The sequence below is a fragment of the Rhagoletis pomonella genome, unplaced genomic scaffold, assembly GCF_013731165.1.
Source record: "Rhagoletis pomonella isolate Grant_MI unplaced genomic scaffold, Rhpom_1.0 Rhpom_scaffold_00007, whole genome shotgun sequence".
In the NCBI taxonomy this organism is placed as follows: domain Eukaryota; kingdom Metazoa; phylum Arthropoda; class Insecta; order Diptera; family Tephritidae; genus Rhagoletis; species Rhagoletis pomonella.
In genome coordinates this window covers 29082923-29097836 of record NW_023458561.1, presented here as the reverse complement: position 1 = coordinate 29097836, position 14914 = coordinate 29082923, and the positions used below count along the sequence as shown (strand labels likewise).

Below are 14914 nucleotides of genomic sequence, written 5' to 3'. Positions count from 1 at the left end.
TTAAACTATTTTAAACTTTAAAATTTCCATTGACGTTTTATTTTGTACGCAGTACAATTAAAAAGAGGCGGCATACAAAATTCGTATGTTGATAATCTTAAGGACCACCCTAATAATATATACATAGGTATGCATACATGTGAGTGGAAAACCTTAAAGTAGGCCAAATACCCAACAAAAGCAGGCTTAGGGTGCAGCTTACAATAAACACTCACATTTCAGCACTGCCAAACTGCTAACGGTTTTCTTTGCAGCTAGGCGACCGTCTGTAGGCGTTTTCGAGGTGACAGGTAATAAGGTCAATGGAAATAAGGTCAATTGACTTTATTTCCCACTCTGGTGCGAAATAAAGTCAATTGACATTATTACCTTTTCGCAAGAATGATAGAATACAAGATTGCGCCGATCAGAGAGGATTTTAGAGAATAACTTTTGTGTGACGTCACACTGGTGCAATTGCGAGAGAGAAATGCCAAAACGTGAGCAAGAATGGAAGAAGGAGAAAAAATGTTGCAAGGAAAACGTAAACAAGTTGCACAAGTGTGACGTCATGCAAACAACGATTCTGTCAAATTAGTTAAGAGAGGAATAGCGGTCCGAGATCGGCGCAACCTTTGTATTCTCTCAATCGTGACCTTTTCGAAAGCGAAGTCAACAAAAATTTGGAAATAAAGTCATTGACGCTATTTCCTCATTCAAATGGAAATAGCGTCAACAATGCTTAAAGTATGTCGATTCATAGAAAAAAATGTTGTTCTTACAATAAACATTGCCCCGTAAGTGTTGTTTTTTAATAGATGAAAAAGGCTTTTGCCAAATCCTCAGTGTTGTGATATTAATCCACACACAATCATGAACTACCACCAATTGATTCTATTAAAAAAAATTTAAATTACGAATATGTAAAAATACGATGCGAAAAACTAAACGCCTGCGCACAGCTGGAATACGACAAATATTTGAAGAAAGAGTGGAGAAATGATACATAACTTGCAAAACATTTTTCGTTTCTACAAAAATAAAGCGAACACTATTAAATTGAAGAAAGGTCCATGTCCAAAAACCCCGGAGGAGCACTGAAGGAATTCTGTGTTTTAGATTAGCATATTTTGAACGCATTCGGAATGTCAAAGGTGGAAAAGAACCCAACTTTTCTATAAGGAAACAATTATAAAAAAAGAATTTTCTTACACTGTATTTATGCCTACGCCAGCAGTCAATTAAAAGCAGCTAAGGAGAACGACGACACTACTTATTAGATGGCACATTCAACGAGCCAATGTGCCAAAATGCGGGTATAAACAATTATTGATTATTTAATATCGGAACCGTGATCATATAAGTTAATTGATTGGTTTTCACACACTTTTGAAACACAAATTATATGCTTTTTTACTGCAGACAAGTTGTTGCCTCAAAACACAGCAGAAATCTTCCAATCAGGGCTGCCAACTCTCCTTAGTTTTTAGGTGCCATATTGAGGATAAAAAAAGTGCCAAAATGTGCCAAATAGAAAAATAAAAGTGCCAAAAAAGGTGTAATTCCTTTTAATCATTCACATTTAGCAATAAAATAAAGCCACACTTTCAAAACAAAAGTGCAATGATAAAATAAGATAAACCAGTTGAATAGCCTTTATAAATTAGAAAATTTTAGTTGAGAAAAAGAAGTGCAAGCAAAGGATTTCACAAAAATTTATTGAAATGTAATTTTTTTTTACAAAAGTGCCATTTTGGCATTTTGTGCCAAATTGAAAAATTAAGTGCCATTTGAAGTAAAATAGGAACAAATGGCACGGTTTGAGCCAAGTTGGCATCCCTGCTTCCAATAACTTACAAATATAAAAATGTGAAATATCGAGGGCTTGAATTCATTAATACCCTCTATCTGCAATTTGCACAAAAACTAATTTGTGATTTTAGAAACCATCTGGGACTTATTACCTGTAGGTAGTATTAATATCACCGATGACAGTTAAAGCTTAAGTGGATTTTTATATCAGAATCTCATCTTTGTGAAAAGTGTGCAGATAGGGGGTATTATTGAATATAAGCCCTCGATATAGTACCAGTTTCCTACCAATTAACGAGTTTTTCCCTTCTTATCAGTTTTTTGAGCCAGGCAGCCTCAGCTGACTTTAACACCAACCCAAACTTTTTAAAAAAATTTAACAAATATTTTGGCTTTTCTTAGTACATCAAGGAGCCCATTTTCATGGCTGCAAGGACCGAGAAACGCATTGAGCTTGCTGATGAATGTACACAATTATTTTGGTGATTTGATTAGGAATCTCCCTAGTGTCTTATGCTCTTTGGTGCCAATTCTGGGCATTCAAAAAGATAAAGCTACACTGCCGTGGGTTGTACCGAAGGCTTATTTGGGTTTAAGGACCCATGATCGTTGCTGTTAAGCTAACTAAGTATATTTTTTCTTTACCTCTTTAAAAGTTTTGCCATTTCATAATGCGGCCATTTTAAAGCACTTTATTTCCTGACCTTGCATTTTCTACCTAGTGCTGGCCACCAAGCTAACGCACCGTAGCTTATTATTGCTCGTTTAATCCGTGTATATCCAGAGAGCATTGACTTTAATCGCTCGATATTTGTCTTCCAGTTCAGTTTGGTATCTAATACGACACCCAAGTATTTCGCCTTGAGCGGGTCATTGCATTAAGGAAAGAGTAAATTATGCTTTTTTCTTTTCTTGATAAACAGCAAAGTTCTTTTTGCTCATATTGACACCTCGGTCACATTTTGTGGCCCATTAATGTATCCTGAGCATAGCATAGATTTTGGTAATAGTTCAGGGGAAAAATACCTGATACCGCCACCACTACATCATCTGCATATGATACTACCTCCACTCCTCCTTTGTTGAGATCCAGTAGAATGTCGTTCAGTGCCACCTCCGATAGAAGGGGAAACGGAACTCTTCCGTTCCTCTATTAGCATAATTAGACAGTCTTGCTGGACCAATAGTTAATACCCGTATTATGATTCTGTTTCTAAGATTCTGTTCAATCCACTTGTGTACGGGCTTGGATATTCCAAACTTTACAAGATTCTGGTTGGTAACAAATTTTATATTTCCTTTGACTACGATCGAATCGAGTAACTCTTTTGGTAGTTGCAAAAGACATATTTATGGTCATATTTCTGGCCTCTGATCGCAGCCGGTATGGTGTGTATTTATGAGGGTTTTTAGTGATTCCTTAGCTGTCTTTGTGCGTTTCCTTGGACAAGACTTAGCCAGATAGAATCCCTCAAGTTGTCTAAGGTTGTGCAATAGGAATACTAAGAGTGAGTCTTTAGTTTTCTTTCCCACTTCTTATGCTGCATCATTGCATTTTCGCCACAGTTTTGTTTTTTTTAAGCTATGGTTGGATTTTATTCTAGCTTAGTACGGTGTTATCATATTCACAGCAGATGTAATCGCTTTAGATCCACTGCCTTTTAAGATTCCTGACGATGAATTTAGGCCATACAGCTCATCTTGGATGCAGCAATAGGGCTGAGGTAGTGAATTTACCAAACTAGTCATCTCCCGCAGTTTTCTCTGCTTTTGTATCAGCATCATACGATACATCAAAGCAGTCAGTTTTCTGACCGGCATGAAATTAGGTAACAGGCTAGTCTGGCATGCAAGTGCTGAACTAGTCAGCCTTCTCATCAGCGACATACCCAGTTAACAAACTAGTTAAGTTCCATTGACCATTTTTTGGTTTTACTGCAGTACTTGGTTGTGTGTGAGTGCGTACGTGTTTGCATGTAGTGACAAGCTGTAGTGATTTCTTGCTAAGCGTATCGGATATCAAAGTGATGTCTGAAAAAAAAAAATCTCAACTTCAAAGCAGACAAATCAAAGGAAAGCTATAGTAGATATCGTTACGGGTTTTTGTATTTCAGCGACGATGCTTGATAGGGCCTTTCTATATTAAGTTAACATATGTATGTATGTAGATGAGTGAGCTTAGGCTGGAAAAACAACTTTCTGTAAGCACTGAATTGCGCCGCATGGAAATATCAAACTTTCCTGTCGAGTACAGCTGTTGCGGCAACAAAATACACAAATTCCAACTGTTTGCATTAACAATGGCCAACTATCTGTTTTTCCGCTTACTTTTTCGATTGCCGCTTGCCACAAAAGTTGATAGACAGCAACAACGAAAACCAAAACAACTGCTGCAACAAAAATTCACCTTGACTGACAGCTCTTGCCGATTTCCCATTCAATTTGCGCCGCATTGAATATTTTATGCAACATGCGCTCTGCTTTCAGTGATATGTGTCAGCAATTGCTTGGCAGGTTGTTTGGCATGCGCTAAAAGGAGATATATTCACTCGACAAAATGAAAGCCAACAGAAATATTACAAAATTTTACATTTAACTAATGAGAAGTTCAATGCGGTGGTTGCTTTGCTGCTTGTGGTGCCTGGGCAGAGAAGTAGAAAAAATCGTGCACTGCCGGCCAAAAGTAATAGCACAGCAAGTTTTTCGCAATATATTCAGCAATTTTTTTCTAATATTTTCCGCCAATTTTTTATAAAAATATAGTGCATTCTACAACAAAAAAAAACATAAAAAATATAATTCCTACACTTTGTTAAAAAAAACTCCCGAAATTTTTGGAGTATGGGGTATAAAGTATAAGTTTTGAATAGCCAGGAATTACCACTGATTTTTGGCAATTTTTTTCATGCAATCTCTTCCATAAGAAATTTTTTTTTTTTAAATAGTTTATGTGGGAAAAATTCAAAACACCTTCAACAAAAAAAAAATTCTCAAAAATCAATGCTATTTTTGACTAACTTGCAGTTTTTTTTTACTAGAATTTAATGGGCTGCAAAACTGCATAATCAAAGAAATTCGAAAAAATCGGATTAAAAAGTTGAAAACTTGCATGAAAATTTGCTGAATTTTCGCGAGTTTTGTACAAAGTTTAGGAATAATATTTTTAATGTTTTTTTGTTGTAGAATGACCCATATTTTTATACAAAATTTGCAGTAAAAAAAATTAGATTAAAAATTGTTGCATATATAGTGAAAAATTTGCTGTGCCAATACTTTTGGCCGGCAGTGTAGTACTTATGAAAAGCGAAATTCAAATAAGTTTGCACTTGTTCGTGGCAGGCAGGCTACCGCATCAAGAGCAAAACTTTGGCGCACAACTTTGGCCTTTAGCTGACCGGTGATTGCCAACAGTTGCCAGCGCCCAGTTACATTTTTATTCAGCCCTTTGCGGTATGTGAGATAATGATATACCGCACTGCTCTTGATTTTTTACTATTTCACTTCTAAGATTTATTTTTATGAATGGTAATATGTATTTGGAAAGACTGTTGTGCAACTTCTGATTTGCCTTAAAATTGGAAGATTGCTTGCGCAAAAATTTAATGCGGCTACATGCTGAAGTGTTTCGCAGAGAAAAATGTGTTTGCATATATATATGGATGCCTACCTTGAGTGAATGTCGGAGCTACAAATAAAAATTTTTACAACGAAAAATTTAACAAGTGGCTCTCGTTGTATCTTTAAGATTTGTGATTTCTCTTGGATAGGAGCGTATAAAGATTTATCGCCTTTCTTTACTTTGGTTTTGATAACCATCACTTTTACCTCAAAAACACATAATATTTTATTTAAAAAAATACTTTAGACGACATTGTACCTAAGGGTATGATGATACACCCCAAGCAACTGGTATCAAACCGGACACAACCATTTACAAAGCTGTATGTGTAAAAATTTCACATTGGAAATTTTTTATTCACATGCACTTCTCAAGTGCCGCAAAGCAAAACCTACTAAAGTGGTTAATTGTTAGCACCCCAAATCATGCTCAAAAATCTCGCTTGATGCATCCCCCGATGGCGTTTTCTAAACGGTAAATCCACAGCGCTAAAAGGCCCATCTACATACAACTTTGGCCTTGCTTTGGCGTTGGCGTCTCATTGACAGCAGCGCAAGTAACGCAAGTGCGTGCTACACTTAAAAAAAATGTGTAGATTTCCTAGCTAAAAGGTAGGTTACCGATTTCCTACCTTATTATTCGCGAAATTAAATGCTCGATTATTCAACGAATAGTTTTTTTTTTTTTAATTTCGGAAATTTAGAGTGTAATATAGCTCCTGTGGTGTGCGTAAGTTTACTACAAAAGTGCGGACAAGCTACAAAATACAAACCTGCTGTTTTATTTCACCCGTGGAATTGTGTAGAGCCGCTAACATAAAGGATTTTTACACACAAAAATGTGTAAACGAGAAAAATACATATTCATCGTGTAAATTTACCAAAACATTTTAAAAACAAAAATATACTCGATTTACAGTCGCGTTTTTAAACAGATTCTTTAGAATGTACAATGAACGCATGGCAGCGAATACTTTGGCTACTAGATTAATATACATACTAGCGACAGATAAATTTATATTTCATAGCAATAATTGCCTTAAAAGTGACATTTCTTGCCCGAATTTATTAAAAAAGGAAAAATATTTTTTTTATTTTCAACAACTAACGAACAACGCTGGCGAAAAAATGGGAGTTCATCAATTCATCCTGGTCCTGCCCTCTCACTGAGTTAATCACTCATTATTAGAAATTTGGAAACCTCTTGCAACTTCTGCACTACAAGCAGTTTACATTTAAAATTGTAAATTTTACTCGAAAAAATTCCGCCGTGCATACGACCATAGCGAAAGTAACACAGAATATTCGGACTTTTCGAGATTCGGAGGTTAGACAGTGCACAAGCAAACTTCAAAAAAGCCTTGTTTCATAAAAATACTTTTACCCAACGTTCAGCTTTCCTCAAATAGAAAGACCTAGAAAGAACTCTGAGTCAGAGTATAGGTATCAGTGATGATCTTCCGCGATGGCAAAACAGAATTTGGCTGTAAAAGCTCGTCGCAAATTCATTGATGGTAAATATGCTGCCACCAAAAAAATTTTATTTTATTATAGTAAGTCGTGTTTTTTCCTTTTACAACTGTATTTCTTTGATATATTCATTTTACCTACTCCGCATAAAAATATTTGTTTCCGCTCAGGTTATTCCATAACAATGGATCACAAATTTGCTTGTTTTTCTACGGACACCCCTATCATTCTATATAAACCATATATATAAACCATATTTACACCACTTTCCGATAGGACTAACAGCCGGTTTCACCAGCAATTTCAATGGAAAATGATTTTTTTTTTATTGTTTGGCAAATTCCATACAAAATTCAAAATATTAAAATAATTTTTCACTTAAATTGCTTTTGTGAAATTGACAGTAATAACTTCTGAGAAATTAATTATTTTATGATATTTGAAATTACATATTTTATTTTATTTTTTTTTTTTTTAAGAAAATCAAATTTTTACAGGAGAAAAATTTAAAAAATAACAGATTCTGTGTAATTTTTTTGAATTTTTATTGAAGCCTGTTACTCTCGGCACTATAGAAATCAATCACAAGCTTTCACCTATGGTTTTTAGTAAATATACTTACTTATTATGGCAACCCCGTTGAGTTAGAAAGAATGTGAGCAGCAGATTAGTGAAGTTTGCGTGTTAAACGCCACTTAATTCAATGAAAAACAAACCACGCTAAAGATATTTTGATTGCACGAAAGGGGTAGTGGCGAGATGCATTAAAATTGACCTATACGCAATGGAGTCAATAAATTATAGCGTGTAACAAAAGTGACGGCTGTCAACTTCTGCAAAGCAAATGCAAATCAGCAAACCAACAAAGTAGTTTTTGTTGTTGGTGTTACATAAATTCACACTTAAAATTGACTAAATTGTCAGACCCTTGTACTATGCATGCGGTTTAAGGTCGAGTAAATCGGCAATTTGACGCAAAGTTATTCACTAATACATACGAAAATATGTTTGTGCGTATTTCACGGCCTACAGAGTGAGCGCGCTTAATGTTACGTATACGACAGGTAAACCCTGAAGTGACAAATTGCAGCTGACCGCACATTGCAGGCATTAGTAAGCGAGGTTGTAGCGAATTGAGTTGGAAATTAGCATGGGAATTAAAACGTCGAATATGCAATTTCGGTTGGGTGGTTTGAACGGCGGGCGTTGATAAATAACGTAAAATATTTTTGAAAGTGTAGACTTATGAAAAATTCATTAACCGACTTCAAAAAAAGGAAGAGGTTGTCAATATGAGGGAATATTTTTGTTTGTTTGTTTGTTACCGCATAACTTTAGATCATGTTAACCGATTCCTACAATTCTCTGTTTAGAGGAAAGATGGTACCTCGGGGTAGTCTCATACTAATTTGGTTTAGATCCGGTCGTTGCATCATTAAGAATTTAACGGTAATCCTAAATTTTTATATGAGAATTGAAGTCGGCTTTGTTTTTTGCTTAAAAATTACTTGTTTTTGAATAAGAATGCGGCCTGAAAGGAGTGAATAATTTTTAAATTTCTTCCCTTAAAAAAAAAAACTTTTCGAAAAATTATCACTTTAATAAAACGATAACAAAAATTCAGCATAAATTCAACCTCAACGTGCTTCAATGAAACTATACAAATGACTCTTCTTCCACATTTTAAGATAGTTTCAACCCTTAGCAATGCACATATCGTACCCTATTTCAAAAACAGTTACAACTCAAAAATTTTCAAAATTAATTTTTCACATAAAGCAGTTGACATACCAGATGTCTAACGTCCGTTAAATCTCTTTTTCACCACTATCTTCTTTAACTGTTAAAATTCTATTAAAACTTATTTTTTCTTTTGCTTGTGCCCTTCGCGCAGCTTTAAAAGTTGTTTACCTCTTCTGAACATTTGAGACTTTTTGAGTTGTGACTATTTATGATTTAGGCTGCTATATGTATAACCGCACATATGTGTACCTATAATTAGGGTGGTCCTTAAAATATCAAAATCTAAATTTTGAGTAGCACACTATTTATGCTGTTATACGTACAAAATAAAGATATCGACGAATAATTCTAAATTGTTTATTATTTTTGGAGTTTGAAGAATATTTAAATTTTTTTGTAAAAATAGTAAAACTTTGGAAAAAATTTTTCTTTCACCATTTATCACTCAGCATGTTTTGTCGTTTAATGACGGTTAACTTATCAGTTTAGTTTTGAATAAAATCATAACCCGAAAAAAACTTAAAAATTCCATTATCTCAAAACCTGCACAAAGAAAAAAGTAAAAATGCGTTTTGAGCTGAGAAGGTTCATACTAGCTCTTGCCTGTGCCTAACCAGTGCTATTAAGAACTTAGGAAAATTAAAAAAATGCGGCTATGAATTTCAGTAATATATAGAGTATTTATTATTTTATTTTATATAAGTATAGCCCATTGTCCAACAAAAGCATATTAATTCATATTTCAAGCTTTGTGCAAAAATTATACAAATTTTCCAAATTGCATCTAAATTGTCAACTTTTTATTCAGATTTTTTAGATTTTTTTTCAGTACGCAGTTTTATAGCCCATTAAAATTTAGCAGAATAAAGCGTAAATTGTAAGTTGTTGAACAACGTTTTTTCACCACTGTATGTGAATAATTTTCAAAAATATACCTAATTTATAAAATTTTAATTAAATCCCTCATTTTGTACATCGAACATAAGTATGTATGTTCATATTTTTGGTGACCACCCTAATATACTTAGCTAAATACGCGAACGAGTATCTTACTGGAGATTGGTTATTTCAGGCCGCACGCGACATTCACCCCATACTTGTGTCATGTCTACACAAATGTATACACAAACTTAGCTAATGTATCTACTCGTGTATAAACATACACACATCTGCTTGTATATATTTGTATGTCTATGCAACAACCGATAGCAGGTCAGCTAATAAACTGGCAAGCATTGTATCCACTTAAGCACCATTAACTAATTGACTTACTTATGTACTTTCACTTTTAATTACGGTTTATTAGTTAGGTTAATTTGATAGGTGTAATTGCAAAATGTTCCAATAAACAGATATTCCGCTAAGCTTTATTGAAGCAACAATGAAATGGTATAACACATATTAGGCAAATGTCTGCCACTTTTTTCGATTAGTTTCACAAATGTGTATATTTAAAAATACCTACATAGTACCAAATAAGTACAGTACTCATCAAAACTAATAAGCGTAATTAACTTCATAACCGAGTAGCTTAATTTTCCTAGCACCTGGGATGTAATGAGTGAGTATTTAGGTTAAGTTGGATTATGTGAGATGAGATTAGATTGAATTAGGCCAAAACTACTAGAAATAATTACGCAAAAAAATTAAGTATAAATTAATTTAAAAAAAAATATAAAACAAAATTAAACAAAAATTACTCTCTCCATTGGATTCATTGCCAGAACCTCGCGACTCGCCTAATTCCCTATACTGAACACAATTTTTTATCGGATCAGCTGCGCGGATTAACGCTGCCATCTTCCTGTGCTAAAATACACAGCATATGGGCGATTCCAGCGAATAGTCTGCCGCAAAAAAATAAAATAAAAGTCCTATATCTAACTTGTATGTATATTGGTTATGTAAGCAGAAACATTTTTTTCCAAAACTGGCTTCGTTCGGTGGCCGCAAGGTCGAGGTATTTTTAAAAACCGTATTTATGCTCTGTTTTGTTTCAGATTTGGCATATTTAGCTGAAGCGTTGTAAGACACAAAATTTGCGAGAAATGGAACCGCTGGTGGCGCTGATGTCAAAATAAAAGTAAAAGTTAAAATTTGGACCTTTTCAATATTTCTTTTTACATTTCGTCGTACGAGTGTCACGTAGCGCCAGTTTGGAAATACCCATATGTTAATTGAATCAAGATTTTACATCTTAGATCTAGACCGGGTGCTGATGAACAGAGCCACTGATTATCTGAGTAAAGATTTTCTAAACAAGGACCGATGTAGATTTCGGTAATTCAGGTTTGGGTTAAGGAAACTTGTTTAGCTCCAGAAATTTTTTTTAAACTGTAGTTTATCATAGCTAGAGCCTATTTCGGTACTACCAAGAAAATATTATTTCAGGAAATTTAGTCAGGCACTAGACGAAGTACGAAGTAAGGACGTTTCATAGGGAACTTCCAGCCGGGATATGACGATGTTCTTATGACTGCTATAACACTTGCGTAGAATAGGGAAAGCACGGACGTAAAAAGTTCGATGATGAAACTTTTATCTTTTAACTAAATCATTGTTATTAAAAAAAAAATCTAATATATTTTAAGACTAAAATTTGGTTTAATGTTTTATACCGAGATAAGTAAATTAAAGCTCACTTATTCTTATATGTAGTTTAAAATTATGATAGCTTTAAGCACTAAGTATCTTATCTTTTAACAAATATGCATTTGACTTCAACACTTACTAAACATTTTTTAATATCCAGTAGATATATTTTTGCACATCAATTTATCAAATTAAATTAAATTGTTATGCATTTTTTATTATCATCGCTTCAATCGCCAAAAGTAATTTAATTAACCGAAATAAATATTTTTATCATACGTGAAAATTTCATTATCCAATCGGCAAATCGTTTATTGCAAAATCTTAACACCCAGTCAACCACGTCCAAATCAAATGTATCACGCCGTCTCAACTGTTTTGACCTTAAGGTAAAAATATTAAAAAAAAAAAAAACAAATTTTAATAAAAACCCAACAAAAGCTTACCTGCTGCTGTACTTGTGCTAACTACTCGTAGCAATTGCGTTTGTAAATTGTAAATTGCACTCATGTTTCATAAATGTATTTAACTCCAGTACTTATGTAGGTGTGTAAACCTTTCATATATTCATGTTTGTATTTTAAACTATGTAGCAATGCAACCCACGCCCCACATTTAACCAACCCAATGTACATAGTTATTTAATGCATTTAATTCATAGTCACCCATTAGTGATTTTATTAGCTGTAGATGCAAATTGTAACCGTCCGCCAACTGCAGAAAATTTCAAAATATCTAAATGTTTAAATGTTACTTACTTCCGAAATCTGTATAATCATTTGTTCTTAGTTGTTAGCGCGGCTCATTAAATACATTTCTTGAACTACCCAAACATCCCTAAAAAATTTTAAAAATAAATCGAAACTTTATCAAGAACCCACCTCCCTGTTGTCATTTTTACCTGTCACTTCCTGAGAAATTACAACACAAATGCTTCCCTGTCCTTGTATAATATTAATTCAATTTTACGTGTCATTGAGACATTATTATTTTTTCAATTCTATTCGTGCATATGTATATATGTACATGCACTCGTATATAAAATGAATCTTTCGGAAAAAATTCTTGTCACGTTTGATTAACACAATTATTCACTTACATATGTACCTAATTGAACAAGTCCAAATAAATGATAAGTATGTGTATGCACTTTGGCATTTAAAAATTAAGAAATAAAACTAAAAAAAACAATATCTACACTAGGGTGGTCCAAAACCTGTATGTGGAAAAGTAAAGTCGCAATTATATCGAAAAAACTGTACTCCTGCTTTTTATTTGGAAATAAAAAAAGTATTTAGAGTTTTTCAGGCATTTTATATTGGAAAAAAAATGTTTCGTAGAAATGCTATAGAATTCTTTAAAATCAATATTTTTCGATACGAAAACTTTGTTTCTCTTAAGGAGACTTCAAATAAAAATACCCAAATGTTTATTTAACCATTTTCTATTACTATATTAATATTGATTTTCAAGAGTTCCATACCATTTCTTTTTTTCCCCCTGTATTAAATACATGGAAAACTTTGATCGCTTTAAGCGACCTCTAAATGTTTTTTGATTTCAAAATAAGAAGACAGGGGTATAATGTTTTTCGGTATAGAACACTCCCAGGGGGTAAGAACATTAAATTTCCGACTTTACTTTTTTTTTTTGACCATCCTTATCTAAGCACGACCAAAATTTCAGTTCGAATTATAGGTCTCTTGAAGGGTTTCGTTTATAGGTACAGTGGTGTATAAATATGGAAGGGACATTTAATCATTCTTTGCCTATCGTTTCCCTTTCGTTTATTTAACGTTTATTATTTTTTATGTAAGTGTAGCTCGTTTCAAACTTTGTACAAAAATTTGGAAAATTCTACAAATTTTCATCAAATTTTTTAGCTTCTTACTAAAGCTTCTTAGAATCACTCTAAGTGTGCACTTTTGTAACCCATTAAATTTTAGTTTAATAAACTACAAGTATAAAATAGGTGGGACTTTCCGTTTATTATTTTTTTCAATTTTTTTTTGTTGCGCAAGGTGTTGCTCATTTTCTCCATACAAACAAAAAGGTGACGTGAGTGCCGAGTTGAGTATGCGCCGGCTGTTGGCATGATAACAGGAGATACTTCGTTTTATCCTCATTCGGCACCATACCCACGCACTTCGCTTTATACACTTTTGTATTTTGTTGAAAAACTTAACGAAAGGAAGTCGGCCTGTCTGAGATCTTCTTTGTTATCAAACTGCTCGGATAGGTTCTTCTTCCCGATTCTGCATGAGCTGGTGGTATGGTAGTATGGTCAAGCTCTGTCGAAGGTGGCTTTCAGATCATCGATTAGCTGGTTTGCATAGATTATATTCCCGCGAGTATTTACCCGTATTTGGGTTATACTATATTTTTTCTAGTGTGGATTTGCGATGTCTAAAGCCACACTGATCAGTTGATTGATGATTTCAGATGATATTCAATCCTTCACACAATACGCTCGATAAGACCGTGTAACTTAGGCTGAGAATGCTGATCCTATGTCGGTTGGAGCGTATGGAGGGGTTGTCTTCCTTGTGGATTGGGCATAAAGTCATCTGACCACATTCTGCATAAGAGTTGATGCATGCACCATCTTCGCCGCCATACTAGAATAGTTCAGCTGGGAGGCCATCAGCTGCAATAGCCTTGCTGTTTTTCAGCCGCATGATTGCTATTCGTACCTCGTCGGATTCGGGCGGTAAGAGACATTAATTTAGTCGAAATTGACAACCGACTCGGGTTAGTACTACTACCATTTAACAGGGCGGTAAAGTGTTGCTATCATAATTTATGTATATTCTGGATATTGGTCACTAGGTCGCCGTGATTGTTCTAGCAGGAGTTCGCCTTTGTCTTGAAACATTACGTAAGTCGCCTAACTTTAGGGTAAAATGTTTAAGCGTTTTTTTCTATCGGAAAGCATCTAAAGTTCTTTGCAAATATTTACATACATACGTATAAATATGACAACATACACTAGGCGACAAACTAAAGTGTAGACCTTGTACCATGCAATACGTATTCCATCGCTGAAATAATTTGCCAAAAAAAAGTATGAACAAATTTTGTAGTACACCACTTTCTAAAGACAAAAGTAAAAGACAAATACTAAAGCAAGGAAAAAGTGACGTAGAGTTGGTGGCACTTAAAACTTATACACAGAAACAATTGCTGGTAGCGGGGGCGGTAGGAGTGGCAGTCAGAGTAGCACTGAAAAAGTACCTGAGCCAAGAAGCAAAAGTAAATCACTAAAGTTTTCGCATTTTGCGAAAAAGTTCTTACCTATTTTATTGTGTACTTACCTATGCATACATAAGGACATGTATGTACATATACTCGTATACATACTTCGAGGTATAACTAGTGAAATACTTACATAAATCTGCAGTGGTTTTAGGTATTTTGTTTTGCACTGCCTTTTTTTACTGCTGTCCTGCTTTTTCCTAAGTTCTTTGTTTGCTTGTTAGTCTGCAGCCAGTAGTTATGATGGAATAGCACATACGCTTGCACACAGTAAAGAGCTTAAGTTGTTGGAAAAGTTTTTTTTAAATATAACCTGTGCAAGCTATCGCGAGTAGGGAGTTGTGCAGCACAGATAGACAAGAAAATAATAAAATTGCCAAAGTAATGGCAAAAAATGCAATCTCACGTGCAAATTGAGTGACAAGATATTTGTTCTGGTCTATAT

The 14914-nt window shown here is 34.2% G+C and overlaps 1 protein-coding gene across 1 annotated transcript in view; it reads left to right on the top strand.

Annotated features, from left to right (window-relative positions):
• Window positions 1-14914, top strand: part of LOC118743776 — a 452583-nt gene that overhangs the window by 263562 nt on the left and 174107 nt on the right. Inside the window, exon 11 of the mRNA XM_036476540.1 lies at window positions 11550-11603. Within this exon, the coding sequence (XP_036332433.1) occupies window positions 11550-11603 (54 nt within the window). The remainder of the gene's footprint in view (window positions 1-11549; window positions 11604-14914) is intronic.